This window comes from Canis lupus, chromosome 35, assembly GCF_048164855.1.
Source record: "Canis lupus baileyi chromosome 35, mCanLup2.hap1, whole genome shotgun sequence".
In the NCBI taxonomy this organism is placed as follows: Eukaryota; Metazoa; Chordata; class Mammalia; order Carnivora; family Canidae; genus Canis; species Canis lupus.
Window position 1 is genome coordinate 24,900,321 of NC_132872.1, and position 13,016 is coordinate 24,913,336.

Below are 13,016 nucleotides of genomic sequence, written 5' to 3' on the forward strand. Positions count from 1 at the left end.
ATGGAAAATTTCATAATTTTTCATTTTTATAAAAAGGAAACAACTAGGAGCATGAGTTAAGGCTAGGGAGACTGAAAGCAACTTTTAGACAAATTTCCCCCACATAAGTTCTGGCAACTTACCTCAGGACTGACCTCTAATGTCCTTGCTATTCTTGTCTTGGGTGTCTCATGAGAGAAGACTACTGTCCTGCCAAATTGTGAAGGAGTTTGGTCATATGGATCTGCTTCTCTGAGGGGTTAAGGATGAGACCACCCAAAGTCTGTTGACTTGCACTTTAATCCAAATTTTAGAAAGAGGAGCTGAAGCTGCATTCAAGTTAATAGTGTTAAAACTGTATCCTGGCTCCCAACATAGTGACTGTGAAACAGCATTAGGCACAAATTCCCCAACTCACATAAATGCAAATGCAAATTGATGATCACTGAATCAAAACTCCACAAATGGCACAACGCCTCAATACCTCAGTGTGAAATGAACAGAATGATTCCAAACTTGTTTAAAATCACTAGGAAAAGTTTTAGTTTCAAAATAATTCTATTGCACACATGCAAAACTGGAAATACCCTCTTTACAAATGCTTGTCCCTGAAAGTTACCTATAATTTAGTCCTTTGCAAATTCAGTCTTATTTGATTACTCTAACACACACATCCATACTCCTTTACACACATACATGTCTCACATTCCCACTTCTATGATGTGTCCATTTTCCTTCTCTTACCTTTTACTTCTGCCTTATAGATTTTTCTCTCCTTAGCTATCAGTCTATCCATTCCTTGAAGCCCACATAACTCAACGTATCCAAGAATCCAGTTGTCTAACCTCTTCTTCTATCTAGGAAGTAATGGGGGGAAAGGAAAGTACCCAGAGGATAAACAGTAAGAGTTTTATATAGGATTCCCCAGACAGCATTCCCACTGAGACCATCCATGGCTGTACCCAAGTTATAGCAGGATAAGGATCTGCATGCTAAATAGTTAGTCTTCTTTTGCTTTTTCCCACCCTGGGGTGTTAATATCCCCTGAACTTTTATTTTCTTCACAATGTTATTTTTTGAAAAATGTAAAAATTTCAACCATTTCTATGGTAAACTAAAGGGAACTTATCTATTCTTAGGGCAAAATAGCATAGAAGACCTAATTGTTCTCAGTTACATCATATGGTAGGAACACTGACTTAAGATGAAAGACTGATAGAGGCCTGTGAGCTAGAACAGAGAATAGGAATGGGGTGAGGGGGTAGCTGGGTTGTCAAGAGAAAGGAAAAGATGTAAGAACTCAGCGACTACAACAGTTTTAACCTCCTATTCCTTTCAAACCTAGGGTTCTATATTAGAGGTTACCTTAAAATAAGATTCTAAGTTAATTGCCTAACATATTCTTAGTCTTCCAAAAAAGTAGGAAGGAAAATACAACATTTTGGATTTATCAAGATACCACAATAAAAGAATCTGCATACCTTTTTAGCATCACCTAAGGGCAATTCTTAGAGTACTTATTTTAAGCAACTGTATAATTTAGCTTTTAAATTTCATTTTATTCTTTTATTTAATGTTCACTGAAGAGATGATGAATAAAAATGTTGTGCTTCCTGTCTTTGGTGTGTTTATGGTCTAAGAGAGTGACAGACAACAAATGATCATACAAACAAGTATACAATTACACAGAATATTGATTTCTATGGTGAAAACCATAAAGCACTATCTCTCTTCGAGTACTTATTTTAAGCAACTGTATAATTTAGTTTTTATACAAAAAAGCATAATGGAAGATCAAATTTAGATGAATCAGAAAACTCCAAATCCAGAGGATGAATATGGATTAGTCAGGTAGACCATAAAGGAGTTCCATTTCAGTAATATCGTGGGCTACAAATCCAATGAAATTACATCACTAAAAAGTACATAAAAATGTTAAACTACCTAACCTACTTTTTAATACATGGATGAGCTTACATGAAAGTAATGAGCTTACATAGAACTAGAAATTCTGAAGCCAGGAACTAAAAGGGAAATTTTCATTGACTAGCTTCTGGCTCCATATATCTTGAACCTTTCTTCTGTCAATCCACAAACTTCCAGTACTGGGAACCAAAGGACATATTCATTTTGGGATATAATCTCTGGCCTTTCACCTTTATTTGACAATAGCTGGGTAAACTGGCATTTCCTACACCAAGATGGCTAGCAATAGCTGGCCTACAAATAAAGTGTGAAGCCAAATGAATTTCCTGTTATCAACACCCCCAAAATATCCATAGCCACTCCAAAATTACCTGACATGAAAGAAATCATGATGGACGGTAAATAAACATGGAAAAAAGACAAGGTCTTTAAAACATTTTTTTTTCAATTTGAGTATAGTTGACATGCAATGTTATATTATTTTCAGGTGTATGACAGAGTGCATCAACATCTCCATATGTTATACTACGCTCACCACAAGTGTACCTATCATCTGTCACCATACACACTTTCAAAATATTGACTATATTCCCTATGCTGTAGCTTTTATCCTATGACTTATTTATTACATATCTCCCATTCCTCCTCACCCATTTTTGCCCATCCCCCTACCACACTTCCCTCTGGCCACCATCAGTGTATTCTCTGTATTTATAAGTTTGATTCTGCTTATTGTTTGTTTACTCATTTGCTTTGTTTTTTAGATTTCACATATGAGTGAAATCTTATGGTATTTGTCTTTCTCAGTCTGACTTACTTCCTTTAGCATAATACCCTCTAGGTCCACCCATGTTGTTGCAAATGACCAAAAGACAAACAAACAAAACAAAACACACACACACACACACACACACACACAAAGCAAACAAAAACACCTCATCACTTTTTATGACTGCATAGTATCTCACCATAGACTTTTACACACACACACACATACACATACACACTACATACACCACGTTTTCTTTATCCATTCATCTATCAATGGACACTTAGGCTGCTTTCCTATCTTGGCTAAATATAATAGTAAATAATGCTGCAATAAACATAGGGGTGCATATATCCTTTTGAACTAGTGTCTTTGTTTTCCCAGGAGTGGAATTATTGGATCATATGGTATTTCTATTTATAATTTCTTGAGGAATCTCCATGCTGTTTTCCACAGTGTCTGTACCAATTTACATTTCCACCAGCAGAGCATGAGGGTTCCTTTCTCTCTACATCCTCGTCAACACTTATTCCTATCTTTTTTTATTTTATCCATTTTAACAGGTATAAGGTGATAACTTATTGTGGTTTTGATTTTTATTTCCCTGTCAATTAATGATGTTGAGCACCTTTTCATGTGTCTGTTGGGCATCTTAATGGCTTTTTGGGAAAAATTTCTATTCAGGCCCTCTGCACATTTTCCAATGTGATTGCCCCCTACCTTTTTTTGTGTGTGTGTGTTGAATTGTATACGTTCTTTATATATTTTGAATATTAACCCCTTATCAAAGATATCATTTGTAAATATCTTCTTCCATTCAGCAGGTTGCCTTTTTGTTTTGTTGATGGTTTCCTTCACTGTGCAAAAGCTTTTTATTTTGATGTAGTCCCAAGTTTATTTTTGCTTTTGTCTCTCTTGCCATAAAACACATATCTAGAAAAATATTGCTATAGCTGATGTCAAAGAAATTATTGCCTGTGTCCTCTTCTAGGAGTTTTATGGTTTCAGGTCTTACTATTAGGTCTTCAACCCATTTTGAGGTTTTCCTCGTGTGTGTGTGTGTGCATGTGTATGGTATTAGAAAGTGGTCTAGTTTTGTTCTTCTACATATAGCTCTCCAGTTTTCTCAGCACCATTTGTTGAAGATACTGTCTTTTCCCCATTGTCTAGTCTTGCCTCCTTTGTTATAGATTGACTCTATAAGCATGGATTTATTTCTGTGCTCAACAAGACAAATGCACATGTAATCCCCTTCACCTATTTCACCCATCCCTACCCCCTCAACTTCTCCTCTGGTAATCCTTTGTTTGTTCTCTATAGTTAAGAGTCTGTTTTTTGGTTTATTCCTTTTTTCTCCTTTTTGTTTTGTTTATTAAATTCCATGTATAAGTGAAATCATGTGGTATTTGTCTTTCTCTGACTGGCTCATATCACTTAACATTATCTCTCTATATCCATCTATGTTGTTGCAAATGGCAAGATTTCACTGTTTTTTTTTTTTTTTATGTAGATACTAACAAGTTTAAAAAAAACAAATATAGGCCCTGTTTTCAGGGAGTTCATACTCTAGTAGGGAAGACAAACACATAAGTCAGGCACAGGGTGATCATTTTATAATATAGATATAAATAGGCCACAGAAACCAGAAAAGATTTGGTATTGACATTTGTTCACATTAATACTACATAACCAACACAGAATTAATAATAAGAATTTTAAAAATATGCACACACCTTGATGCATAATATGATGAAAAACAGACCACGGGATTCAATAGGTCTACTTTAGGGAAGAGTTGGGGCAGGAGAGCAGTTAGGCTGCCTCAGAATCAAACATTATGCAAAGATTTTTTGTCATTCCTCTGACAAGGTTTTTCTGGAGAGAGGGGGAAATGTCAGAAAAGGGATATGGGGAGATTATTCTGATATCTCCATAGGCATCAATTATTCTCTCTGGGGGAAAAATGACAATAAAAAGATTACATTTGCATTGAAATGCACCAAAAAGTGTCACTTGGAAAGAGTAATGATAAAAAACAAAAAAGATTAGAAACTCACTGCCAAATTATTTAGTCAAAACTTAGACATTTCTAAAACAGTGAATGAAAGATGGCAGTATTATGAAAGGTTTGCAGTTAACACACTATAAATGTATTTTATTTTGCAGTTGGACAAAGTAATGGAAAAACATAAAGAATCTCATAGACGAATCCTGGAACAGCTTTTAATGGCAGAAAAATCCCATAGGCAAACTATCCTGGAATTGGAGGAAGAAAAGAGAAAACATAAAGAATACATGGAGAAGAGTGATGAATTCATAAGCTTACTAGAACAGGAATGTGAAAGGTAAGGCTACTTTGGACAAGACAATGATTCATTCTGCAAACTCTTAGTAACCTTTCATTATGGGTTCAACATTGTACTAGAGATACAGGGAGACAAGGATGAATATGACACAGCTTCTGCTCTTAAAGATCTCATGGTCCAGGGTGAGGAAAAGACATGTTTAAAGATAATTTCAAGATAATGCAAGAATAACCAGGTATGATAAAAACTATGGAAACATAAATGTTGGGCACCTAATTCTCCAAGGGAGTGCCCCGTGAAAGCCGCACAGAGGAGAGATTTCAGGGATCTAGTCCCTGTGCAAACAAGAATGGAAATTATATACAAGGCAGGGACAGAAATAAGTGTCATAGCATGGAGGTAAGAAAATAGTACGGGTAGCGAGGAACTACACATTATTACAGTATAGACTGTAATTGCAGGATAAGAAAAGGAAAGGCTAGCTACAAGTAGCTGGATTTTATACTGTTGGCAAGAAGGGGCAAATGACAAGTTGTGAGAAGAGGAACAAGTTGATCAGTATGCTTTCTTGAAGAACCATTAAGGCAACCTGGAGTAAAGATAGGAGGTTTAGATTTGGGGAGGGTATATATTCCAATGGACATTGGGGTTAGAAGAGGGTATGAACAAGAAATATTTATGATGTACAGTAAATACTAATGAGTGACTAATGAGACTGGAGAGCAGAGGAAGCAACACAAGAAGTTTTGAGAAGCACTCCTGGCTATTCACCAAGATACAAAATATAGGAATGGTGTACAGGTTTTTGTGGTGAAGAAGATGGTTAAAAAGTAGGGGCATGTCCTGTTTTAGACATGTTGAGTATGAGATACCTGGTGTATTCCAGTGTCCAGTGAGGGGAATGATATATCTAAACAGACAACATACAGTTGGAAGTATAGGTTTGGAAATGTTAGGGTGGTGTGGATCTGCTGGTGACAGCTAAAGCTATGAGTGTTGGTGTGGTGAGGAGAGAGAATTCTGAGAAGAGAATTCTAGAAAAATCAATGGCTGGCTGTTTCCTGGAGAAAAAGGGATCAAGGAAAGAAGATGAGAAAGAATGGTAGAGGGTTAGAAGTATCAGAAGAAAAAGAAAGCAAAGAAACCAAACAAAGAATTTTCAGAAAGAGTGAGTAGTCAAATACCACCAAATAATACAGAAGCAGAGAAGAAAATGTCCCAGGAATTAGCAACAAGGAAGATACTGGGAAACTTAATGAGCTCTTTCAATAAAATAGTGAGGGCAGTAGCCAAATCACAAGGCTTTGAAAAATAAATAAGAAATGAGAATGTAGAAGCTTAAAATGTGATTATTCTGAGAAGCTTGGCTGCAAAAAAGGAGATTGGGTGGTAAACATTTTATAATCATATGAAGGGCAGATTATTTTGCTCCCTTTTGCCCCTCTGTTCTGAATCACTTAGAAGTTATGAACTTCCACGTGAAATACAAGGACAATTAAGGCTCTATATTGATAATATAAAGACAGGAAATAACCAATCTTTGCAATGTCGAATTATACTGAACTGTCATTTCACTTGTGAAATATATACTTCTTTTATGAGTTACAGAGCTAATGGTGCTGCATTCTAACAATCCAGAAAAATGCAGAAAAAAATAATTACTGACCTCTGTTTTCTAAAATATTAGTAGTCTTAGCTGCTTTTTCTAACTACTTGTAATTCATATTTTAGCTAGGTAACTGGAGTTACACGATAGCTAGGTTAATGGCAAACTATCATCTCTTTTCAATGCACTTTATAGTAGACACTTGGTCAGATTCCCAGAGAATCCATGGCCCTTACATCCAGTTACTTTTTTCCACATTCACCAGGAAGTTTGTTTTCTACTCAGTACATTGGGGGTGGGTGGGGGAGGCTCTTGTTACCTTGAGCCTCATGAACTTGAAATATCTTGAGGAGAAGATTAAAGGAGGATGAGAAGTTTGGCACCAAGGGAAGATTTGACTCAGACATTACAATGTAAGATTTGTTATTCAATGAGACAATGTTATATTAAATATTATTTCGAACCCCTGTGGTTTGGCACCCATGGCCTCATTTGGCCTCCACACTTATTTGGCACTAACTTGCTGAACACAGACACTTCCTTTCATCTTTCATTATTATGAACATTTACTGACCATGGTTAGAGTGCTGCCTGCCATAGAACAAAGAGGTACTGGTTGTCCCTGCCCAGGGGGCTTACCACATTAACAAAGAAGGCAAGATGATATGGATTTAGGGTAGGTATGTGGAGGGCTGTCTGAGGTACAGTTTTAATATGCATTGTTGTATCTCACTATCTTCTGGTGGAAGGCTTAGGAAGACTATCCAATAGTAATACTATAATGCTGGGAGGCAGATGATGAAGATTATTTAAACCAAAGGAGAGCAAAAAGAATGACACTGAGAAATGGGAACAGAAATTCAGTGGGAATAAAGGCCGTGGGCTAGAGGAAAAGGAAAACAGTGAGATAAATGTAAATTGTACCCTATGGAATCAATAAATTAAGAACAGCATGTCTATGGTATCGAAGGGGTTTACGGGGAAGAATTTAAAAGATCATGATTTTTAGCCTTTGAACACAAAGTTTCTTTGTCTTAAAGAAAAATGAAAGTGAACATACCATTACCAAAAATAGGAAAAAGTGACCAGAGGTGATTCTCATTCCCTGTGTAGCAGCCATTCCAGAAGATATGAGAATATTCACCTATTTCTGTTTGCCAAGGAACAGCTTCCAGATGGAACTCTTTGGATATGAGAATGTTAAGTGTATTCTCAACTCACATGATACACAGACAATTCTTCACCTACAACATCACAACTCCCATATCTTGGCTCTCTTGTCGTACTGGTCCTTTCTGCTCCCCTGCCTTCAACAGGGAGACTCTGGGCCTCAGGATTTCCATCTGCTTTTGGGCCATTTGCATCAAAATATTACATGAAACCCACCTAACAAAACAAAGTGGGGAAAACTAATAATTCCAGGTAAATATACACAGAGGAGGTGCTTACATAAGAGTGAAATACCACTCATTTGTTTCATTCTCTGACAAGTGGCAAAACATGTGCACCATCAGTGAGTCCTTCTAACTTTAACGAGAGTACTTCCTCTTGAGCACACAGCCACTCTTCACAAAAGCAAGATGAACTTGTCTTAAGGGGTCAGAGAATAATGTTTACTTCCTTCCCCAAACAAAGTGATGTAAGCCACTCCCAAATCAGTGACCCTCAGTTCAGAGAAACAAAGATATCATAACCCCCATAAAAAGGGAGTTGGGTACGGATAACTATAAAGGACTATCTGATTGAAACTGAAAAAACACCGTGAATGTTTCACACTTGTTATGTGTTGGATAATATCTACTTGGAAATAAAATAAAAATTATGAAATACATGATTGAGATAAGTTAAAGAGACCTTAGAGGGTGAAATAATGGATTTCAAATTTAGGCTCGATTTCTGTATTTTCTTTGGAGAATTTGTTAAATGTGGAAAATCCTAAAGGAGACTGATGTCACAGGTTGAGTGGAGGCCAAAATGTTTGCCAAGTGATGTCGTTGTCGTAATCAGTAAACAATTGGTTTTCCCACTGAGGGAGGATGGGGGCAGGGATCAACTCAGGAAACCATTCCCAAGCATGTTAATGCAAAGTTTCCTTTGCTGTAATCTGTGCAGTTTGGGCTACCCGTAAGGTAATATTATCCACATTTCATGACTACTTTCTGTTCACTGACCAGCTTCAATGTGTGGATATGTGTGTCACTGATGACCTGAATTATGTACTTGGCTGAATTACAAGTGGAGTCTATGTGAAATGTTTTATACAAAAGCAATGCCAGTAATTTTTGACCTTTCTGGATGGCTTCACAGGAAAGCCAAAACAAAAATCACTTTTAGTCAGTACAATTTTGCAAAATTTTCCCATAAGTGAAATGCCAAATTTGTACTTTCAAAAAAGCTTGCATAATTTCTTTTTCCTTTTTCAGTTTCACTGGGGGAAAAGGCTGTAAAGAAAGAAAAAGTTTCCTTTTTTTGAAACCATGCCTTCTTTTTTATTTTATTTTTAAAATGTTATTTATTTATTCATGAGAGACACAGAGAGAGGCAGTGACATAGGCAGAGGAGAAGCAGGCTCCCTGTGGGGAGCCCTAAGCAGGACTCATCTCAGGACCCAGGGATCACGACCTGAGCAAAGGCTCAACCACTGAGCCACCTAGGTGCCCCGCATTCTTTCTCAGAATACAAAAACAAATCATGTATATTAAACATACATGTTACTGCATTTCAGGCCTTGAAGTAACCACTAAAGTGGGAAACAAATACTGTTATGGCAACTCTGTATAAAAATGTGGCTTCACCCATGGATTATTTTTTTAAACCTTAAATTACTTTTCATAAATAACTTGGCTAAATAGGTTAGCATTTATATTCTAACTTTATAAAGCAGGAGTTCAAATGCTAGGCTTCTCAAAAGCCACACAGTGAGGAAGAAGTCACAGGTAGAATTAATTTCTTGTTCCTGTCCTGCCCAAGTGTTTATAGATAGAACAGTGGCTCAGAGGAAGAAGGGTCTTTGGAGGAAAGTCACCAGGGACCCAGCTTCAAGCAAGGGTTGCTGCCTTGACCACACCTTGGGCCAAGCCTTTTGCTGTTCAGGTTTTAATAAAGAACAGAGAACTTCTACCTCTCCTTTGACTGAGGAAACTTTATAAAGATTTCCATCATTAACCCTTCTCTATTATGACAGGCCTATTTTGCAGATTGGCATCAGAGAAGGTGACTGAAAAACTGAGCCATATTGACCTTCCTGTTAACTGAGGGTATTTGAGGACTTTTTTTTAAAGGTTTATTTATGTAAGTAATTTCTACACTCAGCGTGGGGCTGGAATGCAGGACCCCAAGATCAAGAGTCACATGCTTCTCCAACTGAACCTGGCATCCCTATATTTGAGTACTTTTATAGGCTTTTGTCAAAAGCATCAAATCGTCTTTTTAGAGGCCTTGGATACTTCCCTCAAATATATGTAAATGAATGAGTGTATTAATTTATCTCATTTTTTAGTTAGTTTAATGAGTTAGTTAGCTAATGTGTGTTGCATGTCATTCATTCATTTAATCAGTAAAAAAAAAAACAAAAAACAAAAAACAAAAAAACAAAACAACAACAACAATTAATCAACTGCCTGCTACATGCCAGGTCTTGCGGAAGATAATTAGGTGAAGGAGGTAGATGTGGTTTCCACCTATATAAAACCCTGACTAATTTGTGCATTTGTAAAGCAGAGACAGGGATGCAGACTTTAAGACTTGATACAGATGCTTCTAAGGTACTATGCAATCATGATGGATAGGAAAAAAAAGGCACCATTACAGTAAAATGACATAAAAACATGAAATGTTCAAGAAAATAGAACATTCAGGAGAAATCAACAAACACATTAAGCTAGAGTACTCTACTGGAGAATTCAATATTTTGCAACTATTGCCATTAGAATTTTTAGTTTCTTTGGTCTTAAATCTCAGCTTTTAAGACTATCCCATAAAGTATGACACAACGGGTATACTGTTTAAAAAATAAATAAACTAAGCCTACTTTAAAAAAATCATATTTAGAAAGCCAGCAGTTTTAAATTTCATGCACACTAAACTATTGTTGTAGAATACATTGTACTCAAATGCAATCATTTCCTTTCAGTTTTCTGGCAAGCATTTATATGTGTTACATATTCTCCAGACTATGTCTTGCAAGTAGTGAAATAGATGCCAGATCTCCATTTGACCTTTATCATGGGTATCCAGTTCTTTGTACGAACAAAATGGAGACCAACCACAAACATTTACTTTGGTATTACAATTCTACAGAGTATTACAATGTGATCAGCCTAGTATTCATACATCCCAGACCTAACATAGGATCTGGGCAGGGATGCAGAGAGATTAATTACCTCGTAAAGGTACTGAACATAATTTAGGACTGTACATGATAACTTAGCTTTCAACAGATGTCACAAAATTCAGTGCTTTTCATATAACACCATTTAATTATAGAGGTCAAAATTCAGATACAGTAATGACACTGTGTTTTGATTGCTTTTCTCTCCTAGAAAGCTGAACCAAATTTTATAAATAATTTTAGGCATGTATTTGGATGTACAATGATTAGTAAATTTACTGTATTTTGCTACAAAGCAGTCAAAGAGTAAACCTAATAAACACAGCAAGGAATGAAGCAGGAACTTAGACATAGGGGACTCTGGTCTACAAATTAGATCTGTAGCTAGTGTGTAATTTTGGGCAAATTCAATTTCTCCAATCTCATGTATAAAACAAATGGGACAGACCGTATGATGTGTGTTTCTCTTTTAGATCTAAATACTTGTGGTTTTATGATTGCTCTATTAAATAAGTACCTTTTACTTTAAGCCTATCATTCTGACTCATACTTTCAAAAGAGGTCAGTGAGAATGACAGTACCTCTACCAACTTCAAATCTCAGTCTGCATTTCCATTCTTAAAGGATGGCTAGACTTAGGTGCATCCTACTACTTCTCCAGTGTCACATATTCAAAACTGAACTTAGTATCATCTTTGCAAATCCAGGTCAATTTACGACCTTTCTATTCCTGTTAATGCTACTACAAAGAATTGATCAATCAAGTAACTAGAAAAAAAATTACAGAAGTCTCTGAATCTTGAATTTAAAGTAGGAAAGACCTAACAATCCAGACCAACTTTCAGATTTTTGAATTAAGAAAAGTGAAGCCCATCAGGTCCTAGATAAGAAATCACAACATCTTGCTGCTAAATAGTAGTAGAGCCAGACCAGAAGCTAGCTCTCCTGATAATATATTTGGTGCTACTCTCCCTAATTTCTGTTACTATATGCTCAAGTTTTGTGCTTGGTGTTGTGGAGGGTCCAGAAGAATTTTAAGACTTAATAATAATACAGTTGAAAAGAGAAGACACTCACAAATAGTATGTAGATGATTCAAAGAAGATTCAAGTGTTCAGTCTGTGGTACTGACACCACTGTTGCAATATTATCAAAGGTCAGACAAAAAAGATATTAAGGACTGTAATTATTCAACAGCTAGCTTAACCCTAGGAGAATGGAGGACATACAGTAAGCACTGGATAAACACATCCAACCGGCTCACAGCTACTAGTTTAACAGCCCTACAGAACAGGAAGCAAAAGACTGATTGTGGAAAGGCAACCTCAAACTTCTGTTCCACCGGACTATAAAATACAAAGAAAAAGAAGTCATTACACTAGGTCAAAATGGAAATTTCTGCCTCATAAATGGAAATTAAGGTGAAACATGAGAATGAACCTGTATCCTGCATTTATAACTTGCAGGTAAATTTTCCTGGCAAGTGTATTATTCCCTCTTGAGAAGATAAAGCCAAACAGCTTTGGCCAGCTATGACAATAGAGATGCCTGGTATAAATGATGAGTAAATGAGGAGTAAACTTTACTGCACAAAAAAACCTTTTCTTGGAAGGGTGTAAGGCTATTGGAGTTAAGAAGTATAAACTCTGGAGTTAGAATAACAAAAGTCTAAGCCATGGTCCCATCCTCTCAGTAGCTATTTGACCTTGAACAAAGTACTTAACCTACTTAATCTCAGTTTCTACTCATTATTTATAACTAAATGGTATGGATCTGATAGGTTCTTGGAATTACTAAATTATAAAATGCTTAGAAAGTGCTAAGTATGGTGTCTAATATGGAGGAAGTACTCAATAATAAGCATTAGAATCTTTCTTCAAATCAGCCTTTCTATAAAGTAGTTTATTTACATACTCAGTGCCACTATGGGCATTTTTTTTTTTTTTTATTTTCAGTAAGGCATTTAATTAGACCAATACTGACTGAGTGGTAAGAACATGATGATGAACCAAAGCTTTCAAGGGGGCATACCCTTCAGTATTGGAGACAGACATAAAAACAGTGCAATGTTGTATTATAGGTGTGATGACAACAGAGAAC

General features: G+C 36.3%; 2 protein-coding genes across 9 annotated transcripts in view; one reads left to right on the forward strand and one right to left on the reverse strand.

The window, feature by feature from the left end:
- COL8A1 (collagen type VIII alpha 1 chain) overlaps positions 1–13,016 on the reverse strand; it is a 536,056-nt gene that overhangs the window by 259,258 nt on the left and 263,782 nt on the right. The window contains exon 1 of one of the 7 annotated variants that reach the window (XM_072812448.1): positions 724–790. The exons of the other annotated variants lie outside the window; for them this stretch is intronic. Coding sequence (XP_072668549.1) covers positions 724–775 — 52 coding nt within the window. The 5' untranslated portion in view covers positions 776–790. Of the gene's footprint in view, positions 1–723; positions 791–13,016 lie in introns of those variants that run through there. 7 annotated transcript variants of the gene reach the window in all.
- FILIP1L (filamin A interacting protein 1 like) overlaps positions 1–13,016 on the forward strand; it is a 120,323-nt gene that overhangs the window by 7,556 nt on the left and 99,751 nt on the right. For both annotated transcript variants that reach the window (XM_072812438.1, XM_072812437.1), the window contains exon 4: positions 4,841–5,019. In XM_072812438.1, coding sequence (XP_072668539.1) covers positions 4,841–5,019 — 179 coding nt within the window. The remainder of the gene's footprint in view (positions 1–4,840; positions 5,020–13,016) is intronic.